Source organism: Bathycoccus prasinos (assembly GCF_002220235.1).
Source record: "Bathycoccus prasinos genomic : Chromosome_9".
Taxonomy (NCBI): Eukaryota; Viridiplantae; Chlorophyta; class Mamiellophyceae; order Mamiellales; family Bathycoccaceae; genus Bathycoccus; species Bathycoccus prasinos.
In genome coordinates, this window is record NC_024000.1 from 34,744 (window position 1) to 55,448 (window position 20,705).

At 46.4% G+C, this 20,705-nt stretch overlaps 15 protein-coding genes across 15 annotated transcripts; 7 read left to right on the top strand and 8 right to left on the bottom strand.

Annotated features, from left to right (window-relative positions):
• Positions 1–43: 43 nt before the first annotated feature.
• Bathy09g00210 (predicted protein) lies at positions 44–1,615 on the bottom strand (the record flags this gene model as incomplete). The annotated part of the gene is made up of 1 exon (XM_007511087.1): positions 44–1,615. One exon carries the CDS (start codon positions 1,613–1,615, stop codon positions 44–46), a length of 1,572 nt encoding a protein of 523 aa, XP_007511149.1.
• Positions 1,616–1,858: 243 nt separating this feature from the next.
• Bathy09g00220 (predicted protein) lies at positions 1,859–3,046 on the bottom strand (the record flags this gene model as incomplete). The annotated part of the gene is made up of 1 exon (XM_007510855.1): positions 1,859–3,046. One exon carries the CDS (start codon positions 3,044–3,046, stop codon positions 1,859–1,861), a length of 1,188 nt encoding a protein of 395 aa, XP_007510917.1.
• A 209-nt stretch (positions 3,047–3,255) lies between these two features.
• Bathy09g00230 (ribulose-1,5-bisphosphate carboxyase/oxygenase small subunit (IC)) lies at positions 3,256–3,506 on the top strand (the record flags this gene model as incomplete). The annotated part of the gene is made up of 2 exons (XM_007511129.1): positions 3,256–3,362; positions 3,422–3,506. 2 exons carry the CDS (start codon positions 3,256–3,258, stop codon positions 3,504–3,506), a joined length of 192 nt encoding a protein of 63 aa, XP_007511191.1.
• Positions 3,507–4,007: 501 nt separating this feature from the next.
• Positions 4,008–4,412, top strand: Bathy09g00240 (predicted protein; the record flags this gene model as incomplete). The annotated part of the gene is made up of 1 exon (XM_007511008.1): positions 4,008–4,412. The coding sequence occupies one exon, from the start codon at positions 4,008–4,010 to the stop codon at positions 4,410–4,412; it is 405 nt and encodes a 134-aa protein (XP_007511070.1).
• A 259-nt stretch (positions 4,413–4,671) lies between these two features.
• On the bottom strand, positions 4,672–6,093 carry Bathy09g00250 (predicted protein; the record flags this gene model as incomplete). The annotated part of the gene is made up of 1 exon (XM_007511103.1): positions 4,672–6,093. One exon carries the CDS (start codon positions 6,091–6,093, stop codon positions 4,672–4,674), a length of 1,422 nt encoding a protein of 473 aa, XP_007511165.1.
• Positions 6,094–6,483: 390 nt separating this feature from the next.
• Positions 6,484–7,436, top strand: Bathy09g00260 (predicted protein; the record flags this gene model as incomplete). Its single annotated transcript, XM_007511116.1, has 2 exons — positions 6,484–6,590; positions 7,031–7,436. The coding sequence occupies 2 exons, from the start codon at positions 6,484–6,486 to the stop codon at positions 7,434–7,436; spliced, it is 513 nt and encodes a 170-aa protein (XP_007511178.1).
• A 431-nt stretch (positions 7,437–7,867) lies between these two features.
• Positions 7,868–8,891, top strand: Bathy09g00270 (predicted protein; the record flags this gene model as incomplete). Its single annotated transcript, XM_007510824.1, has 2 exons — positions 7,868–7,974; positions 8,486–8,891. 2 exons carry the CDS (start codon positions 7,868–7,870, stop codon positions 8,889–8,891), a joined length of 513 nt encoding a protein of 170 aa, XP_007510886.1.
• A 164-nt stretch (positions 8,892–9,055) lies between these two features.
• Bathy09g00280 (pterin-4-alpha-carbinolamine dehydratase) lies at positions 9,056–9,442 on the bottom strand (the record flags this gene model as incomplete). The annotated part of the gene is made up of 1 exon (XM_007511209.1): positions 9,056–9,442. The coding sequence occupies one exon, from the start codon at positions 9,440–9,442 to the stop codon at positions 9,056–9,058; it is 387 nt and encodes a 128-aa protein (XP_007511271.1).
• Positions 9,443–9,684: 242 nt separating this feature from the next.
• Bathy09g00290 (NAD-dependent deacetylase sirtuin-6) lies at positions 9,685–11,115 on the bottom strand (the record flags this gene model as incomplete). Its single annotated transcript, XM_007511253.1, has 1 exon — positions 9,685–11,115. The coding sequence occupies one exon, from the start codon at positions 11,113–11,115 to the stop codon at positions 9,685–9,687; it is 1,431 nt and encodes a 476-aa protein (XP_007511315.1).
• A 506-nt stretch (positions 11,116–11,621) lies between these two features.
• Bathy09g00300 (predicted protein) lies at positions 11,622–12,857 on the top strand (the record flags this gene model as incomplete). Its single annotated transcript, XM_007511084.1, has 1 exon — positions 11,622–12,857. The coding sequence occupies one exon, from the start codon at positions 11,622–11,624 to the stop codon at positions 12,855–12,857; it is 1,236 nt and encodes a 411-aa protein (XP_007511146.1).
• A 135-nt stretch (positions 12,858–12,992) lies between these two features.
• Bathy09g00310 (predicted protein) lies at positions 12,993–14,444 on the bottom strand (the record flags this gene model as incomplete). Its single annotated transcript, XM_007510983.1, has 1 exon — positions 12,993–14,444. One exon carries the CDS (start codon positions 14,442–14,444, stop codon positions 12,993–12,995), a length of 1,452 nt encoding a protein of 483 aa, XP_007511045.1.
• A 138-nt stretch (positions 14,445–14,582) lies between these two features.
• Bathy09g00320 (unknown protein) lies at positions 14,583–15,539 on the top strand (the record flags this gene model as incomplete). The annotated part of the gene is made up of 1 exon (XM_007510838.1): positions 14,583–15,539. One exon carries the CDS (start codon positions 14,583–14,585, stop codon positions 15,537–15,539), a length of 957 nt encoding a protein of 318 aa, XP_007510900.1.
• A 96-nt stretch (positions 15,540–15,635) lies between these two features.
• Positions 15,636–18,179, bottom strand: Bathy09g00330 (unknown protein; the record flags this gene model as incomplete). Its single annotated transcript, XM_007511222.1, has 1 exon — positions 15,636–18,179. One exon carries the CDS (start codon positions 18,177–18,179, stop codon positions 15,636–15,638), a length of 2,544 nt encoding a protein of 847 aa, XP_007511284.1.
• A 150-nt stretch (positions 18,180–18,329) lies between these two features.
• Bathy09g00340 (short-chain dehydrogenase/reductase SDR) lies at positions 18,330–19,265 on the bottom strand (the record flags this gene model as incomplete). The annotated part of the gene is made up of 1 exon (XM_007511009.1): positions 18,330–19,265. The coding sequence occupies one exon, from the start codon at positions 19,263–19,265 to the stop codon at positions 18,330–18,332; it is 936 nt and encodes a 311-aa protein (XP_007511071.1).
• Positions 19,266–19,340: 75 nt separating this feature from the next.
• Positions 19,341–20,511, top strand: Bathy09g00350 (XRCC2 DNA recombinase; the record flags this gene model as incomplete). Its single annotated transcript, XM_007510866.1, has 2 exons — positions 19,341–19,395; positions 19,577–20,511. 2 exons carry the CDS (start codon positions 19,341–19,343, stop codon positions 20,509–20,511), a joined length of 990 nt encoding a protein of 329 aa, XP_007510928.1.
• Positions 20,512–20,705: the final 194 nt, after the last annotated feature.

The window sequence follows — 20,705 nt, forward strand, 5'->3', positions numbered from 1 at the left end:
CACACACACACACACACACACACACACGCACATAAAGATAAAATTACGTGCTCTTGTTTTCAGGGATAGATGAAGAGGCAAAGAAACTGCTCATCTTTTGAACTTCGGATTCCTTTTTCTTACTCGCAATAGCAGTGTGAAATTCCGTCAAGCTTCGCATCGTTTCCCCGCTCAAACGGTCTTCGCTCATTCGCATAAGCGCGTGTGTCAAGGAATATCCGAGAGATTCCGCCAACTGTCTCTCTTGGAGTTTTATCTCAGAATTCTTTTGCTTTTTCTCCTCCATTTCTTTGCGCATTGATGGAGGTCTATACGCGCGATCGATTGAAATCTTCTTCAGTGGAGGTCCGTGAGTATTATCCGTATCATTTTCCGCCATGCGTGTTTTCGGCGTAGTATTTTCATCTTCTTTGTTCTTGTTATTGATGAGTTCTCTCTTCATCGCACTCGACATTTTCGAAATTTCTTCCACTTGCTTTTGAATTTTCTTCGCTTCTTCTGGGTTAATGTCTGCCGAAGAGCCTCGGCCAGCGTTCCAAACGTCTCTTAAATCTCCTCTCGAGCCCGTCGGCGCGTATCGCATGGCTTTCATGTAGTCGTCCTTCATTCCAGAATCTGGCGTGTATGGATTGTCTGACCTCGCGCCACCTTTCGATCTAGGCGTTGTTTGAACACTATTGCTTGTACTCATTATCTTCTCCTCCTTCGATACTGCAGAGTTCATTGAATCTCCGGACAAACGCGGTTCCGGCGAGTTTTGCTTCGCCGGCACCGCTGGTCGGTTCGCTCTCGCCGTCGACCAAAACTCCGTAAACTCCATCGGCTTCACGTATTGTCTGCCGTAAATGAATCTACCCGAAGGTAAGATAGAAAAGTCGACGTTCATTAAACTCTTCTCGTCCGTCGAGACGCACAAGCCTCTCTTGCATTCCTCGTTTGCGTTCGATGGATTTTTATTTTTTATGGTATCAAAGCCGAAAAACAATTTGGGTGAGGCTGCCGTGCGCGCCGCGCACACTCTCCCGCTGTGCGCGTCGTAAATGATCAAACTGAAACTGCCTTTCTTCGCGCACTCGCACAAGAACTTTCTCAACAAGTCCGTTCTCTCTTTGTTCGTCATCTCCGTGTTGTTCCCGATTGACCATCGGCGGTTTTTTTGTGTCTCGCCACCCGCGGCGTCAGCGGCAGGAGCGCCCGTGCCGTTGCCGACGTCGACGTGGGATTTCGCCAAGGGAGAATAAAAGTCCAAAACGTCTTGCGCGGTTGTCGTTTGACTGGCGACGGCAATCATGACGCCGATATTTTCCGACGTGGAGAGGACGTCTAAATTCTTGCTCGATTTTACGTTCAAGACGGCACCCGGCGCTTTGATAACTTTTTCGTCGTCGTCGTCGTCGTCGTGGTTTCCTTCTCCATCTTCTCGTCGTCGTCGTCGTTGTTTGGATAAATCGGACGTCGAGTTGATTTTCTCCGATTCAAACTCGTCCCAAACAATCGCCGAGGACGAATCAGATTTCCTCAAAATTTCATCCGTGGACAAACCAGACTCGAGCGTGAACGATACGTCGCCGTACGGTTTCTCAGCGTTGGCTGCCGCTGATGACCTCGTTTGCATCTTCGTTCTTTTCCTTTTTTTAAGTGCGGACGATTATCCAAAATCTGACGAGATATTTTGAGGAACAAAACGCGTTTCACCTCTTCTTGCGGCTCAAAATCGTTTGGAGCAAAAAAAACGCGAAGAGAAAAAAAAGGGAAGGAGACGCCCAAAATTTTTGCCTTTGCTACTCGTCGTACTACTACCGTAAGTATGAACGACTCTAAAAACATCTAATAATAATACGCTCATGCTAGTCACCTTCTAATAGTCTAAACTTTTCACTAACTCGTACGCGACGAGGACGATCCCGCACGTTGGGCCACCGCGCAAGGCGCGAGGAACGACGCCTTTGAACAAAGACGAAGCGCCTTCGTGTTTCACGAGGCTTGTCAACTCACGTAAAAGTCCTCCTCTTCCTCCCGTCCCTGCTCCCGTTTTATTGCTATGCGCTACATCCACCTGTATCCGCGTCTTCAAAACGTCAACTGGCGTCGTCACTGCGGAAATCGCCGCGCCGGCGATGTTGCCGCTCACGAAAGCCGCAGCTAAACTATCCATCTTTGGATTTTCGTTCGAAAACTGACCGGCTAATGCCGAGCGTAACTTTTCAACCGAGTACCAGTACATCATCGAAAACGGTACGTCCCGTATTAGCGTAGAAGATACGCCGGTAAACAGTAACGATCGACGCTGAATACCACTACTATTACTAACTGTATTCATAAAACTACCGCCACTCTCTTGCGCCGCGAGTTGTCTCGTTCGCATCAACTCTAAAGGCGCTACCGCAAACACCGCTATCGTTCGCGCTCCTGCTCCAGCCACGAGAGGCGCCATGTCTTCGTTTTGGACTGACGCGTGCGTCACGCAATAGTCTCGTATGAAATCGTAGCACGGTAAATAGACCCCCACGGCGGGTCCCGCCATAACCAACGCTGTTTTCGTCCCTCGCCATAACGCAGATACGCCTTCCCTCCGCACTACTTTTCGCATCACGGTCCACGCGTTTCCATCGTACGTCGTGCACTGCGTGGAAACACAGTTCGTGACGCCATTCGCGTTGGTTGGACACTTTGGCGGACAGCTCTGTACTGTTAGTGGTTTTCTTACTCCTTCTTTTCCTATACCTCCTACGCTACTATTGCTCATACCGTTTGCGCTATACGTCGTCGTCGTCGTCGTCGTCGTCGTTTGCATTCGCGTCTTTATGACGTCCAAAGGATTGGTGACGAGCACGGAAACGCACGCAGCTATGCCAGCCGCGACGCAGCGCTGTGGCAAGGACGGAACGGCCTCAACGCCACCACCTTGAAGATGTTGACGTTGTTGTTGATGAGAAGAAGAAGAAGATGATGATGATGATGATGACGTTGAATACGAGGACGATGATTGCCGCCGCCGCCGACGCGCGTCCAACGAGTCCTCCTCCTCCTCCGCCTCGTTTTTCATCTCTCTCTTCAATTTTTTGTTTTGGCGACAAGCAAAAAAAGCTTCTTTTTTTGGTTTTTCTTTTTTCTTTTTCGGGTTGTTCGGGCGTCCAGCAAGTCCAGCAAGGTGGAAGAACGAATTCGAGGTTACTCGTAGAGAGATATAAATAATCCCCTGCTCTTCTTCTCTCTTTCTTCACTTTATAAACGCACATACATAAATAAATAATCATGCAATCCATTGCCCAAGTCCAAAACGTCCAAAAGATCAACGCCGTCTCCACCGGCAAGGTCGTCAACGAAAAGTCCATGATGGTCTGGAGACCGCACGGCAACAAGTAAGTACCGATTCCGAAATTTTCTTTTCAACCTTTCGCGCGTGTTGTGGATTTTGAAGAGATTGCTTCGCGCTCGAAAAATGGGATATATATTTGTCCAAAGCATATATACTTGCGAGCAATTTACGCGCGGATATTCGTTGAGAACGAATGAAACGAGTATCGATGCACGTTTTGATGTGCTTTTCTTGGTATTCAAGAAAGATACACGTCCGTCACGCGCGTCTTTTCAAATAATCTTTCCGGGTCGTTTTTATCCACTTTTGAGTCAGCGTCTTCAAAATTCCCTTCATCCAAAAAGGTTTTGAAGAACGCGCAACGTCTCGAACACCCGGTCTCGCGAGGATTGCAGAAGCTCTTTGAAGTGCATCATCAAAAGAATCGCATTCAAGCGTATCTTTTCGGAATGAATGCGTTCTTCAGAGATGTATGCATCGTTCGCGATGCCTAGAACTTCTTCGCTTCGCTCTCGGATTGTTGAAAATAAGAGGAGGCGCGATTGGAAACGTGTCTCCTCCTCCCTTCTTCTCTCTCGTTTCAACCGAGATCTGAACACTCGACGGCATCTTTTTTTCTTTGGGCGGACATTTAAGTGTTTACTTACCAATTCCTTCCTTCTCTTCCCTTTTCACCAACACCCACAGGATGTTCGAGACCTTCTCCTTCTTGCCGCCGCTCTCTGACGCCGACTTGTCCAAGCAAGTGCAATACTTGTTGAACAACGGCTGGACTCCGTGCCTCGAATTCGAGGACCCGGCGCACGCCTACACTGACGGTCACGGTAACTCCGGTTTGGACTCCTCCATCAACACCAACTACTACGACAACAGATACTGGGTCATGTGGAAGTTGCCGATGTACGGTTGCAACGACCCGTCTGAAGTCCTCACTGAAGTGAAGGCTTGCGTCAAGGCGTTCCCGAACTGCTACGTCAGATGCGCCGGCTTCGACAACATCAAGCAAGTGCAATGCCACTCCTTCTTGGTGTACAGACCGAAGTTGTCCCCGATGGAGGGTGGTGCCAGAGATGTCGCCGACAGACAAATCTAAGCAGCTTAGCTTTGAATTTTGAATGCCACTTTACGTAGTATTCAATCAAACTACAGCACAAGAACAAATATAACTGAGAAAAAAAAAACTTCCGATGGTCCAAAGTTTTATGTCAAGCGTGAAGGATTTATTTTTGGTCTTATTAGCGTAAGATCTTTTTTGTAATCAATCACCGATATCGAACTTCATCAAAAAAACACCACCTATAAACGTCATCTATATACTTCATTAAACTTTATACTAGCTGCTATAGTCCTATCTAAATCGTTGCGATGCGTTTTAAAGCGCCCTCTGTGCAAGGCACGAGCAAGGACTTGCCGAGTCGGAGCGTGTTGGCAGCAGCGCCGGATTCGAAGCAGAACTCCGGTACAGAGTACTCGTAGACTAGATTCTCGTCGCAGTGCGTGAATGCGAGCTTTGTTCTTCTACGTGTCGTTATATTCACAGCTCTTTCGTCTTCCTTCTTTCCTTCTGGTGCCTTTTCGTTCTTCTCGAACAAGTCCTCAAAATCAGCCTCTCCAAACTCAAGAGTTTCTCGAACCTCTTCCGGTAAGTTTTCGCTCAAAATAGGCTTATGGTTTAGCCATACGTTGACTAAGAACGTTATCCTCTTAGAATCTATACTATTTTCTTCATCCCCATCGTCGTCATCGTCGTCTTCCTCGCTCTCCTTCTCATTTACATCTTCTTCTTCTTCTTCTTCTTCTTCTTCGGGGAAGCCAGATAAGGCGCTCGGAGCGGCGTGCAAACAACGACCATCGAATGTTGTAATTTTCCCTATTTTTGGCCATGAAATGTACACGCTATCTTCAACTCTACTCTTCTTATTTAGGATGGCATCATTACTCTCGTTGATGAGCATATCGTTCGTGCATTTCGGATTTGAATCGTCGAAATATGTTTGACACAACACGCGAGTCGCGACGACGGTGGGCGCACCTGTATCGGATAGGTACGTTACAGTCCCGACCTGGGGATGTACCGAAACGTTCATATTTTCTTCTAGGTAATAATCTTTATCAAAGTGCGCGCCAATATCGTCCCGAGGATCGATTACTTGCGTCCACCACTCGGCACCAGAAGTTTTCGAGTCGTAATCTTCGCCCTCCTTGAGTCGTTTCGTCACGTGCTTGAAGACTCGCAGCGCGAGTCTTTCCAACCCAGATAACGATGTTTTCTTCACTTTGTTGTTGTTCTTGTAGTTCTTGTAGTTGTTGCTATTCTTTTCTTTTGTTGCACCATCTCCATTTGGTTCTGCTGTTGCTGAAATCCAAAACGTAGAGCCAGCGCTGTATGACTCCGTTTCTAAAGTTTGTTTCGCCGTGAACACTTTTTTACAGTCGCGCAAGAGTTTCTTGAGAAGTCCGCCTTGCTTTTGTTGTCGTATTTGCTCGTCTTCGGACGAAGATACCGAGAAAAGAACGGAAGACGTGGATGCGTACTCTAGATTTGCGTTTCCTACCGCGTGGACGCGCCCGCGCTCGTCCAAGCACAATTTCTTCTCTTCTTCACGTTCTTCAACTGTCTTCGATACTTTTTTCGATTCTTCTCTTCCTTCCTTCTCCTTCGGTTCTTCGTCACCACGGAGCAGCGAATGAGGAGAAGGAGAGCGACAAAGACGACGACGCTTGGATGATGATGTCGTCGTCTTCACCGTTCTCTCTGTCCTCGGTTCGTTCATTCGTTCGTAAGAGAGAGAATTTTTGGTGCCTCCAAAAGTCCGAGGAGGGAGGCGAATAAAAGAGAGAGGGAGAGAGGGGGAGCTCACAAAGTTCCTAAAACCTATTTCCGGGCGTCCGAGACGAAACACACTTTTTTTGATTTTTTGTTTGCTGTGTGTGTGCGCCTCGAAATCGAAAAAAACAAGTGAAAATCTCATCTCCTTGAAATAAACGAGAGGAGAGGAGGCCACGTCGCTCAAAAAATAAAAAAATTTGTGCCGGAGAGACGTGGTGAGGAGGAGGAGGAGAGAAAAAAAGGGAAAAAGAAAAAGAAAGAAAAGCGGCTGAGATTGAAAGCGCGTTCTCAACAATCCTCATATTTCGCACTCATATACACTCAAATTAACACCATGCAATCCATTGCCCAAGTCCAAAACGTCCAAAAGATCAACGCCGTCTCCACCGGCAAGGTCGTCAACGAAAAGTCCATGATGGTCTGGAGACCGCACGGCAACAAGTAAGTACCGATTTCGAAATTTGACCTCCACACGCTTCCTTTGGATCGCGTAGAAATAATCGGCTGATTTGCGCGCATGTTTATCTGCTATCTTTATCAAAGATGCGGAGCTAAATTAAGAACGAAATGAACACATTCGACTGAAGAAAGTGTTCATACATCGTTTTTTAATAGTTTCATTCTTGCATAATCGGGTTATGTTGGACTCGCGCGTCGTTTTCGTTCGACACATTTTATCCTTCTTTGAGCTTCTTTTCTTGCTCGGCGCTCTGTTCTGCTTGGATATCGCGGAAGGAGAAAAAAAGCAGAGGTGCCGGTTTTTCTCGAAGGCTGAAAAAAAAGAACCTCCCTTCGCAATCAAAAGATGAAAAAAGTTTCGTTGACAAACACGTTTACTTACCAATTCCTTCCTTCTCTTCCCTTTTCACCAACACCCACAGGATGTTCGAGACCTTCTCCTTCTTGCCGCCGCTCTCTGACGCCGACTTGTCCAAGCAAGTGCAATACTTGTTGAACAACGGCTGGACTCCGTGCCTCGAATTCGAGGACCCGGCGCACGCCTACACTGACGGTCACGGTAACTCCGGTTTGGACTCCTCCATCAACACCAACTACTACGACAACAGATACTGGGTCATGTGGAAGTTGCCGATGTACGGTTGCAACGACCCGTCTGAAGTCCTCACTGAAGTGAAGGCTTGCGTCAAGGCGTTCCCGAACTGCTACGTCAGATGCGCCGGCTTCGACAACATCAAGCAAGTGCAATGCCACTCCTTCTTGGTGTACAGACCGAAGTTGTCCCCGATGGAGGGTGGTGCTAGAGATGTCGCCGACAGACAAATCTAAATTTTCTTAGATTAAGCGGTTGATTAGTCTCCTTCAGCATCATAAAACTATATGTTTTCTTCTAATGTTTTGTAAATAAATATAAAGTTCACACGTATACATATTCATAAACATAAAATTAATGGTATCTCTCCTTTTGTGTCGTCTGCCTCGTCGTCGACGTCGTGTTCGTCTTTAATTTGTTCCTTGTGTCTCCTTTCGAGAGCGAGTCATGGTGGAGGAGAGTTGGCGAAGGTTGGGCTCTGCGTCGTCTATTTGGTTCCCTCTTCTCATGCGAAAATAAAAAAAGAAGCTGCACGAGGCGAGAACGAAGGAACGACGAACACGCGTCTGAAAAGCTAGAAAAAGCAAAAAAAACTTTCCCAAAGGACGATAAAACGGCGCGATAATCTTCATAAATACACTCTATCAAACAAACAAATATATACAACATGCAATCCATTGCCCAAGTCCAAAACGTCCAAAAGATCAACGCCGTCTCCACCGGCAAGGTCGTCAACGAAAAGTCCATGATGGTCTGGAGACCGCACGGCAACAAGTAAGTACCGATTCCGACAAACTCGAAATTTTCCGCTACCCTGAGTCACGATCGTTTTTCCGAGGGGATTAATCGAGATTGATTTATCCGCGAGTCGCGGCAACCTTTATCGATGAAGCGACGATGAACAAAGAACAAAAACGCGATATTTGTGTGAAAGAAGCTTTGCCACGTCCTTTTCGACCATCGTTGTTCTCGAATAATCGGATTCATTACGTCGCGCGCGTCGTTGTCGATTTCACCTCTTTTTTCTTTTATCCCTTTCGCCAAACTTCCTCTTTTCTTCTCGTTGCGACACGAAGCCGCCGAACGAGGAGGGATGAGTGAAAAAAAGGTAGAAGTGAAAAAAAGGTAGAAGTGAAAAGAGGAGAGAGGAGAGAGAAATTTTTTTTCCTTCTCTCCTTTCTTTTCGTTCCACAAAAAGAAGAAATTGAACACAAGCAAATAAATATATCTGAAATGTTTACTTACCAATTCCTTCCTTCTTTTCTCTTTTCACCAACACCCACAGGATGTTCGAGACCTTCTCCTTCTTGCCGCCGCTCTCTGACGCCGATTTGGGCAAGCAAGTGCAATACTTGTTGAACAACGGCTGGACTCCGTGCCTCGAATTCGAGGACCCGGCGCACGCCTACACTGACGGTCACGGTAACTCTGGTTTGGACTCCTCCATCAACACCAACTACTACGACAACAGATACTGGGTCATGTGGAAGTTGCCGATGTACGGTTGCAACGACCCGTCTGAAGTCCTCGCGGAAGTCAAGGCGTGCGTCAAGGCGTTCCCGAACTGCTACGTCAGATGCGCCGGCTTCGACAACATCAAGCAAGTGCAATGCCACTCCTTCTTGGTGTACAGACCGAAGTTGGACCCGATGGAGGGTGGTGCCAGAGATGTCGCCGACAGACAAATCTAAATTTGCTTAGTCACTTAGGAGAGAAGCGATTTATCGGTTCGCTCTCTAGTCAAGTTTTTTTAGCGAGATGTGCACGCGTATAGTGTAATGAAAAGATTTTTTCTTATCTCATATATATATCTTTACTCTCTTTTGTGCTACTTGCTATGACGCGTTCATTTCCATCACTCTTTGATATTTTCTCTCTCCCATTTTGGCGAATATACGACTGGAATTTTATCGAGCTTCGCGGCTAAGATGAAATCATACATGGACAACGCACCTATGGCGTGCGTAGATAAACTCACTTCCACTTCTCTATAATTTGTCAACTTAAAGTCCGGGTGGTGCCCTTCTTCCTCGGCCACGGTTGAAAGTTGGGAGAAAAAGTCAGCCGCGCATTGCCAGTTCTTCGCCGTGAATTTCCTCGTTATTATCGTTTTTCCTATTCTGTGCCACAGCGGGTATTCCGCGAGTAGCTTTTCGATCTCTTCTTCGCTCAGTTTTGGAGTCTCGCGAGAACAACCTCCGTTGATTTTACACGAGAGACTTTGTAGTTCATCTTTGTTCATTTTGTTGTGCACGCACAAGCTACTGTTAATAATATTATTATCACTATTATTACTATTACTACTAGAGTGCGTTCTGAAAAGATGTCTCACGCGTGATGATGACGATGACGACGATGATGATGATGATACTATTGTCGAAACCAATCTCCGAGCAACGAGCATCAAGTATGGACTTTATTTTTGAGGATTCTCTGTACTCGTAAGATCTAAATTTCTCTACTGCTGCTATAATAATACATTTTTCACCGCTTTTGTTGATACCGAACCACGTGGGTTTCGATGTTATCGATAGTTTCTGATTCTTCGCAACTCGAGAGGGTGAGCTTTTCGCCCTTTGTCACGCGTTCGAGGAGTCTTTGCAAAGCTCGAGACGAACGCGTCGTCGAGATGGTTGGACTCGAATTTAATCTTGCGTTTGGCTTTATTTCGAAAACTATTTCTTCATCGTCGTCGTCATCGTTTAAGAAGTCGGAGAACATTCTCATAAACTCAAACGTTTTGCAAACGAAAAGACCACCGACTCTTTTCGTTTCCTGTTCAAGGTTCTTTACTTTTACCCATTTTGGAATGCTTTTCACGTCAATATCTTCCAACCAAGGAACGGGAATGTCGTGGTCACTTTCGAAATGCTGGGATACAATTTGAACCTTCAAATGGATGCGTTTGTCTTCATTGTCTTCGTTTGAAGCGTGCGCCACGTAGCGCACGCCGAAAGCGTCTTTTCTCACGTAGTCTGGAATTTCAATATTCAAATATTTCGCCACCTGTAACATAACTTGGTCCGTTTTCGCGTGAACAACCAAGTCTGCGAATTGATCTTTTTCGGTCGCTTGTAAGTTAACAATGGCGAGCTGCCCTCCTGTTGTCTTTCTTGTTACTGTTTTCTTATTCTTACCACCACTACTACTCAAACTACTACGTTTTCGTTTCTTATATCGAGCATCCGGTATAGTCAATAAAGGTAAATCGCCCGAAGGTACTATTTGTAACGAGCTTCCAAGCACGAGCGCTAATTTAGCTTTCTTCGCCTCATTCTCGGCTCTACAAAGCTCTGGTTCCGGTAACGCATCGTCCCAATCCAACACCTGATCTCGGAGCTTTCCCGCGCACTCTTTTCGTCTGCACCGTCTTCCTGTATATTTAAAGCCGACGGACTCCATCTCAAAGTCGCGAAAGTATTCGCATTCGCACGTTTCGCACCGTTCGGCGAAACAGTTCCCATGTAATTCACCGACTTCCTCTCTCGGTATTCCACTGCGGTAGTGCAATCCGTCCACGTTACAGGAAACTACGTATCGTATGTACCCGGCTTTTTGCAATCCACACAACACCATGTGCGTGACAGTTGGCGAAGCTAACGGGAACGGCACCGAACTCGTCGGTAAATTTTCCCCGGCTTTCTGGAGCGTCCATATCCCTTTGGGCCCTCGAAAATCGGGAATCCCGGCGGCGGTGCTGATGCCAGCGCCCGTGTGAACAATGACACCCGTCTTCTTTTTCTTTTTCTTCTTTGTATCATCATCGTCAATCTTCCCAGCTTCTCGTATCACATCCGCCAACTCTTTCGCCAACTGTTCCACTCTCTCGCTTTCGAAATGAATCTCCTCCGAACCTAAGGTCCCACCGACATCCTCTTTCCACGCCAATCTTTGAGCGTACCCTAACGAAGACATGTTGTTGTTGTTGTTGTTGTTGTTGTTGTTGTTGTTGTTGTCATTGTTCTTCTTGTTTTTACTCTCTTCTCTCTGCGGAGGTCAAATTTTTTTTCTTGCACGCTTTTTTTTTTGCTGCTCTGCCCCCACAAAAACAGCTCTTGAATTGAGAGAGTTTTTTTTTGCCCTTTTAAACTCCCCCTTTTTCAAGTCGTCTTTTAAAGTTAGATCGCGCCTCGGGATAATTCTCTACTTTTGTACTCTCTCTCCTCTCTCTAAACGTACGCATCAACAGTCCTGAGGAGGACACACGCACACGCACACACAGAGAGAAAGAGAGATAAAGCGGAAGACGTGAAACGCGCGCGTGCATTTGAAACAAGGAGACAAAGACAAAGAAGAAGTTAAAGAAGAAGAAGAAGAAATTTCTTGACCTTCTTTTTTCTCCCTCGAGGCTTTTAATAACGGTGCTTTTTAAAGTCAACCCAAAAGGTGGTTAATTTAAACAACATAAACAAAAACCAAACATGGCGTGGACGGAAGAAGAGGACGAGCAACTGAGAAAGTTAGTCGCGGAATTCGGGCCGAAAAAATGGGTCTTTGTTGCGAGTAAGATGGAAAACAAAGGTGGGAAACAGTGTCGAAGACGATGGCAGAATTATTTGAATTGCGATAATAATAAACAAGGAGGGTGGTCGCCAGAGGAAGACGAGGTGTTGATGAGAGAACACAAGATAGTTGGGAACAAGTGGACAGAAATCGCCAAAGCAGTCGGTGGTCGAACAGACAACGCGGTGAAGAATCGATACGCGGCTTTGATGACAAAACAAAGCGGAGGAACAGCTTCAGGTGGAGTTAAAAAGAAGAAACCCCCAACAACGACGATGCCGACGACTTCGCCGGAAAAGGCGGAGAATAAGGATAACAAAACGAACAAGGCGGAGATTAAGGATAACAAAACGAACACAGTAGCGAAGAAAATGATGAAGAATAAAGACGAGAAGAAAGCGCCGGCGAGCGTAGCAAAGAAACCGACCGGTGCGACGTTGGCGAAAGCGGCGGCGGCGCACATGAAGGGAGGTCCAAGCGGCGTGGGCTTGAAGAAGTTAGATATTAAAGGAGGAAGAGGCGGACCGCCTGGGTCGACGTTATCGCCATTTAAAGGCTCGGACAAGTGGTTCAAACCGTCTTTATCGTCGTTAAAGGTTCCTTCGAGTAGTAGATTCAACGGAAACGGAACGACGCCGGGGATATTAGATTTCTCGCCGTTAGTCAACACCCCCAACTTTAACTTGCTCACCGGAGCGGAGTTGGAGTTGTTGAAAGAACTCAACGCTTCGTTCTCACCAACGGCGTCTGAAGCCGCGTTTGGGTTTAATACACTAACTTCAGACAAGCATATAGGCTCTGGTTTACCAAACATGGCTCCAGAGAGTCCGGTGTTGGATATGCACCAAGTTTTAAAGTGGATCATAGCGGTGACGCCGAGAGGCGACGAAGCCGGCACGAAAGCGACGCCGTTTGCCGGTGTTCAACCGCCGCCGTTGAGTTCGAAGCAAGCGGAGTTTTTAAAATCTAGTCTGGAAGAGCGATTGAAAACTGTTCACGATGCACCGACGGGCGATTTACCTCCCAACATCCCGGCGTTTTCGAAAGATGAGTTGAACACGCTCTTATCCGCTCTGGGCGAAACTCCTCGGACGACTGGGCGCAATTCCGCAATGTTGAGTCGGCTGCAAAACCCGTTTGGAAGAGCGACTTGAGAGTAAGAAGATTTTATCCTTCTATTACTATATAAAATCAACATATCATTATTATAGCCATTCCCAAAAAGGAATTTTGACTCGTCAGTTTATGAGAAAAGAAAATGTATTCTATTTTAAAATATAAAAACCTCCTTATTCTGTGGCTGCTTCGTTCGCATCGATTTGACTCAAATCTAACTGCTTCCCAGTCACCCTTCTATACATGTCTAACACGTCTCTAACGGTCGATTCAAAGTGCGTGGTCGCGTCGTACCCTCGACTAATAATCGCCTTTTCTTTTATCCCGTCCGTCGTCGGCGCCATGATGGGACAGATGTGGACAAACTTTTCGTCAATCGTACCTAACAACGATAAACCAGACGCTAATTCTTGTTCCGGGTTTGCAGTTTCTACGTTTGTACTCACGAATGCGACGTAACGTCCTTTCGCGCACACGTTGTGCATGTACGAGCACCCAAAAACGTACACGTCGTTCTTCCTACCGACTTGCGAAGCCGGGATTATGATTTGTACCGAGTGCGCGTTTTCGACGTTATCGATCGGGTGCGAGAGAAAGCACAACGCCCTGGCAACGGAGCCGACTTGTACGCTATGTTTAGGAAAATAAGACGGATCCCCGACGATCGCATGCTTTGCCTTTGCCGTGACAACTTGCGGGCCCTTCTTTTCCTCTCCTTCTCCGGCGCCGACGGTTTCATCCTCCATAGTCGCGCTCACTCCGATGGCCTCTCCAGTTTCCTCGTTCCATTTCACTTCCGCGTCTGGTTTATTCAGCATGTACGTCCCACCATATACGGCGGATAATCGCGCGAAGCCTTGCGGCAGTTCTCCTAAACCATACAACGGGTAAATATACGGACTCCCGGTGTTGAATCTCGCTAAAGACTCTTCGTACAATTTGACCGCTTTGACCATATGGATGGCTGGAAAATCCATGTACCTCTCGTCCGTATACAGCGCCAGCGCGTGTCCAATAAACTCGATCGTTTCATCCGCTAACCCGTACTCTTTGTACAACTGTCTCGACGTCATTGTCCTCAAATCGTATCCTTTATGCGTCTCCACTCTCGTTTCGTCGTAGTCCTGTACGAACACGAAGAAACTCCTCGCGCGTAGCTTCTCAAACATTCCCATCAACGGCGACCGCAACGCATCTTTATCCGTCGCTGGAACTTTAAACAACTTCCCTTGTTTAAACACGTACGACCCTTCGGACGCTTTGAACGAGACGTAGTTGTGCACTCCCGTGTGCACTAAAAGTTTCACCAGTAAACCGTTTCCCATCATCATCTTCGGAACCATATCGATGTTCCAATCTTGCCATCGACCGTATTTCTCTTTCAACTTCTCCTCGAATACTTTTTCACTCTCCTTCGATGAATTCTCTCCTCCTTTCGCTGATGAGAACTCCTCGGGACGAAACTTCTCGAAAAGTTGCTTCAGATTTAAACTCGCGCTTTCCGCTCCGTAATACGCGTTTCGATCTAAATGCAAGATTTTGTACCCTTCTTTCGAGAGAACGCCGGCTAATAAACACTCTTTTAAACCCGTGCCGAGGATGATGGCGTCGTATTCTTCGTCCATACCACTCTATATGCTCTGTGTGTGTGTATATTTATGTATGTTCTTTGTTTATGTTTATGTATTTAATGAAGAATTCTTTTCTCTTTTCAACTTATACTAGAGCAGAGAAGTCTCGTCTTTTCTCAACAGATCGAATACATGAATACGACACACACAAGAGAAGAAGAAGAAGAAGAAGAAGAAGAAGAAGAGAATAACAACAGGAAAAATATGGGACCTCGTTCTCGTTCTCGTCCTCGTCCTCCTCGTCCTTATCTTTCGTTTTTCTTCTTCTTAATAACGTGTCAATCATCAATTATTGCAACAATACTCGTGGTAAACGGTGACTTACACCGCGGGGATATCGTTCCGACGAGCAGTCGAATGCATCTGAAATCGTCCAAGCAACGAACGCAGTGGATGGACGTTTTGGAGAAGCACTGTCCGAGCTTTGGGAGGAATAAAATGGTCGCGTACAGAGTGGAGAAACCAACCTCGCATTCGTTGATGACGACGACGGAAGGAGAGGAGGAGGGAAAAGAGCAATCATCAAACGAGATTAAGATACAGTTTGCCTTCGATAACGAGAGACATTTTACGGTGTGGATGCCGTTACGTTTTTCTTCTTCTGTTTCGCCGCCGCGAACAACGACAACAAAGGGGAAAGAGAAGAAGATACCGATGATTACGTTCACGTTCACACACCACGCCGGATACATCGTGAACGTGAAGAGTGAATCGTCCTTCATTGAGAGGAAAGGAGCGAAGAAACAGTTACATCAACAACATTATGAAGCGCTCGCTGAGGAGTGGTCGTCAACTTTGGCGCGAAGAAGCGAGTGGCCGAAACACGTGTTGTTAAAATACGAATTCATCGAGAAAGAGAGCGTGGACGTGAATAAAGGGTTAGGGGTGTTGATGTCGTTCATGTTGTTAGTATTCGTTGCGTCCGTGAGTAGAGTAAAAATGGATGAAGATGATAGCGGCGAGGATGGAGATAGCAATAGTAAACAAAAAGGGGGCTATGAGGACGAAGCGCCAAACGTCATCGTAGGCGCGAATACGAGCGAAGAGTTAGTAAGAAGGCAAGCGCGGCGCGCTTCGGATTTCATTTAGTTTAGTTAGAGAGTTATTAGTTTTAACGCGCTGTTAAAAAGCTATTTTAAAAAGAGCACGTGCAGACTGCAGAAGCTTAAAGAGCTATAGCTATTTCTACTTTCCTTCTTCACTTTCTTCGCCGCCATCCGCTCCATCTGCTCCTGGTTTCTTATCCACACCTAAAACCGCGAGAACGTCGTCCGCCATTGAAGAAAATTCATTCATCAATCGCTTGTGTCTTCGGTAAAACGCGCTTCCACCGACTCGTCTTAGATCAAACCTGTCATGTAACGAATCCACGACTTTGTCCCAAAATCTACTCGCTATGTTTTTTCTTCGCATGGTTTTGATTCGAACGAAACCTCTGCCTTCTTGCAGCGCGTCTGGTTTCATTTTCGTCGCTGGATAATCGACTGGCACGTTCTTCTCTTTCCACCACGTGAGAAACTGTCTCAAAACCGTCAACGCGACGGTATCGGACGGATCTGGTCTAGAGTGTGGGTCTTCTGGAGTGCCTTTCACGGTTGTTTTCGCTGTCAAAGGCGAAAGGTTACCCAAAAAGAGTAAGTGCGTATCGACTCGTCTCGCGAGGATACCTTGCGTTGGATCGTTAAAGCCTGGACAAATCAGCGGCGATTGACCTTTCTCACTCTCCTTACACTTTCCTAAGAAAAACTTGGAATACAAAACCAAAACGCGGTCATCCCGAACGTTATCGCCTCTACCCAACGGCAAAATACTCGGGTAGTGAATTCGAACATCCGGTTGAACTAAGTCATCAAAGGCCGCGACAGTGGTCCAATCTTCACCGCCATTCGAGCTCAACGCAAAGTGTAAATGCGTTCGGCACAATTTACACGGATGCTCTTTACTTCCGATGTGTTCCCATCGTCGATGATTGTTAAAGGCCATCGCTAAGTGACCTGTTGGATACAACGAAGTCATGTCCAACTTCGTGTTGACGTTTGGTAAATTTCCGGGCGATGGATGCGGATCCGACCACGTCGCACCGAAATCGAACGACATCGACCGAAACACACATCCACAATCTGTCCTAAAGAGCATTGTCAACGCCGGTTGTGGTTCATCCGATCCTTGCGGTAACGCCGAGATTTCAGCAATCGCGCCTTCCAACAAACTCGTCTTTGGATGTCTGATGTCACCTTTTTTTGTCCACGTCTTCCCATTATCGGAAGATATGAGTACTCCAGAAATGGTTTCTCTATCTGGCGGACATTCACCTTCCGCGTAAGATCTCGTTACGCACGCACCTGCGTTATTACTATTATCGCTATTACTATCATCTTCGTCGTCATTTGGATTGGCCGAATCCGAGCTTTCGTATTTGAAGTTATATTCTTGCCAGAATGGCAAAATCAAATCACCGTTCGAAGCTTTGATTGGCTTGTTCGCGATTAAATACGGCATTTCTCCTCGTTTTTGTTCGTACACCATCTTCGGAGCTGACCAAGCGCCTTCATCGACAACCTTCCCATCCTCGCCAAAGTTATCGATTTCAATCATCTTGATGTGTCCTCCTGGATCTGATCTCGGAACTGGCTTCGCGTAATGTTTGACGCACAATTCCGACGCCGCATAAAACAACATCAACTTTTTCGCTTTCTCGTCGTAGTGTAAAACCGGTGCCCACACCGCTCTCCCTTCGTTCCCAACTGGCGCTCTTTTGCTGCCGCTCCACGATTTACCGCCGTCTTTGGAAACCGAGTATAAAATAATTTGGTCCGGTAAACCTTCCACGGCGAACTTTGTTTGTCCGTTTTCCATTTGTAAACTCGGCGCGGCTTGGAACGCGGCCACGATAACATCGTTCGGTAACGCCGCCGCGGTAACCATGTGCGCGTACCGATACGTCTCGTTGAATGAAAATACTTTCACCGCTTTCCCAAACTTCACTGTCGGCGCGTCATTCAACTCTCCGTCGAAATCAAACACCGGTTTCTGTCTCAAAGAATTACACACCGGGAGTACGTTCGATACTCCAGAATAGAACGTTCGAGCACCGTCTAATTGTGCTTGACATTTTGCGGATTTTTTATTCGCGCCTGCAGTACTCGCCGTTATTGTTCCTCCTGCTGCTGCTATCTTCTTCTTCGTAGTCTCCTCATCACCACCACTGTTACCACCGGCGGAAGACCTTTCGCGGACAATCTTCTGCGCTTTAGCCGCCGCAGCTTTCGCCGTCGACGCGTGTTTCTTCGACGACTCTCCTAAATCTTCTTCTCCGTCGTCGTCATCTTCTTCCTTATTGTTGTTGTTGTTGTTTTTCGTCACCGCTCGTCGCAAATCGACTTCGTGTTCTTTCTCCGAGTGGTAATTATATTCCGTATTTTCACGGTGATGAAGGTGTGAAGAGTGATGATGAAGGGGAGAAATCTGTGGTCGAACGTACAGAACTAACCCTACGCAACAGACGATGGCAAACCACAGCGGCAACGATTTCGATCGGAGCAAAAACTGTACGATGGAATCTCCTCCGCGAGACGATGAGGATTTCAAACCTTTCAGTTTAGATTGCGAACCACCTCCTCCGTCGTCGTCGTGTTTGTTGGTGGCGGCGGCCCAGTTGCGTCCGCGAAACTGAGAAGATGATGACGAAGAAGACGCGTTCGTTCGCGAGCGAGCGTTACCCCACGCCATTTTATTTACGTGCGATGTTTTTGCTCTCTATAAATGAAGTGGACACGAAAGAGAAAAAGATGTGAAGTGAAGAGGCGAACTACACTTTTTTACACGATAATAATAACATCTTCTACGATTCTAACTATCTACCATTACATCACGCATCAATCACACGTCAAACTCGAACGTCACTCCGGTCTCTCTTTTACACGTCTCCCAAACCAACCTCGTCTCCGGGGAGCTTTTCGCCTCCTGCGATAGTCTTCGATTCACGAAGTATCCGCCGTTGTTCTGCGGCAACGTGAACTTATCGTTCGTGACTAACTCGAACTGATCGTTCGCGTCGTACACTTGCACGCCACAAGGACCCCAGCCAGCGAGTAACATTTTGGTATTAACTGTTCCAGGATCGCACGTTAGTATCGTTCTCACAGTCTCGCTGTTTTTCATCATTCTTAAATACATCTCAAAACTTACGCTCTTCATGCACGTCTTCGAGTGAGAGTAGGACCAATGATCGCTCCATTGTTTCTCAAACGTCAAATCGTCTAACTGAACCCCACTCGTTTGCGAAATAGACGCCACGTTTAGTATTCGAGCGTTCGTATCCATGCTGTTTTTGTTCCATAATAAACAGTTCAACATGTAAGGAGCCAAGACGTTGATTTGAAACGTCAACTCTATTTTCCTCTCGTTCACTTTACGCTCTGGAAGGAAAACGCCCGCATTTTGCACCACAATGTCCAGCTTTCTGCCTTCTTTCTCCACCACGTCTTTCGAAACTTTATCGAACAAGTTCTCCACGCCTTCTAAAGTGCTCAAATCGCTCAAAATCGCGCCGACGACTTTCCCTTTATCACTGCTGGCTTTAGAAATCTCCTCGACGGCTTTGTCGATTCTCTCCTGCGTTCTCCCGTGGACGATGACGTCTATATTTTGCTCCACTAATCTTCGAGCGGTGTGTTTGCCAATGCCATCGGTCGTACCCGTGATCAACGCGAGCTTTTTCTTACTCTTCGATGATGATGATGATGATGATGATGATGATGATGACGAAGCAGATATCGTCGCAATGAGCGCTTTCATATTTTTTTTTTGAAGCATCTTGATGCCGTTGTCGACGATTTTTTCATAACTTTACGACACGTTAAATTCGTATAGAATAATAATAACCACACAATGGAGACGACGACGAAATCCGCTCTGTTGGAGTTTCTCCGAGCGGACGAAACCGGTGAGTAGAGCGATATTAGAGCGATTGCCTTCTCTTTCTTTTTATTCTCTTCATCACGTTATGGTCCTCTTCTTCACGCACTTAACAAAACAGACTGACTTTGAAAATGTATAACTGACTCATCACTCTCTCTCTTTTCTTATTTTCGTTCTATTCGACGCGACGCGTATAAAAGGCGCAGACATATTCGCGAGATCAAAGATTGAACCTCTGAACACCGGTTTGTCTTTTTTAGACCAACACAAATCCTTGAAACATTCGCAAGTGATCGAAGCGTGCGGGTTGGGTGGAAGTGGGAAGACTGAATTGCTGATTCAAACTGCCGTGGGCGCGATATTACCGAAAGTCTTACACAACATCCCGTTCGACGGGAGCGAGCGAGGATGCGTTTTAATCGATTTAGACGGGAAGTTTGACACGTTACGGTTTTTAGAGGTGTTACAGGCGAGGATTAAGGAGCGTTTACAGATTCACCATCGCGAAGGAAAACGAGGAATAGACGTCGAAAATGAAGAACGACAACAGCCCGAGAACGTCATCACGAGAGAATCTATATTTGACGACTGTCATAACGTTTCGTTATCTAGATTTCGATTGATGCGGTGTTATTCGAGCATTGATTTGCTCAAGTGTTTAACTATTATGGAAAAGGACGAGAAGTTCATGCAGTTTCCGAGTTTATCCGAGCAACATTTAGAGAATAGTAACAGAAATAACAATAATAACAACAACAACAACAACAACAATAACATGACGCCGGTAAGGTTGGTACTCGTCGACAATGTGGCCGCATTTTATTGGATAGACCGCGCATCCCGTCGCGATAAGAATGCGCCGTTTAATTTACAAAACGTGCACTTTTCGGTTGGGCAAAAAATGTTAACCATAGCTCGTAAGCGACGCGTCACGTTTCTATGCACGAAAACGACGACCAAGCTCGATCCGATTGGTACGAAGCACAAAGACTTTTTGCCTCTACCGTGGTCGAAATGCGTAACGCAGAGACTACTATTAGACAGAAGGGACAGTAAGAACAGCATAGTCCGTTGGGATAATCCGGCGGAGAGAAACAGTTGCGGCTATTCAATCACGCCCGGAGGCATTAGAGCAGACTAGAAGTAGAGTAGACTTAGAAGAATTACCTGTACAAGATCATATTTTATAATATGCATGCACGCACGCACGCAAAAGAAACGTATATGCACATAGGAAAGCATAATTGTTCGATATTATCGAAATTGTAATATCTATATTCATTACATACACATTCTTACACATGATACGCTAAGCTGTAGTTTTCTCTCTCGAAA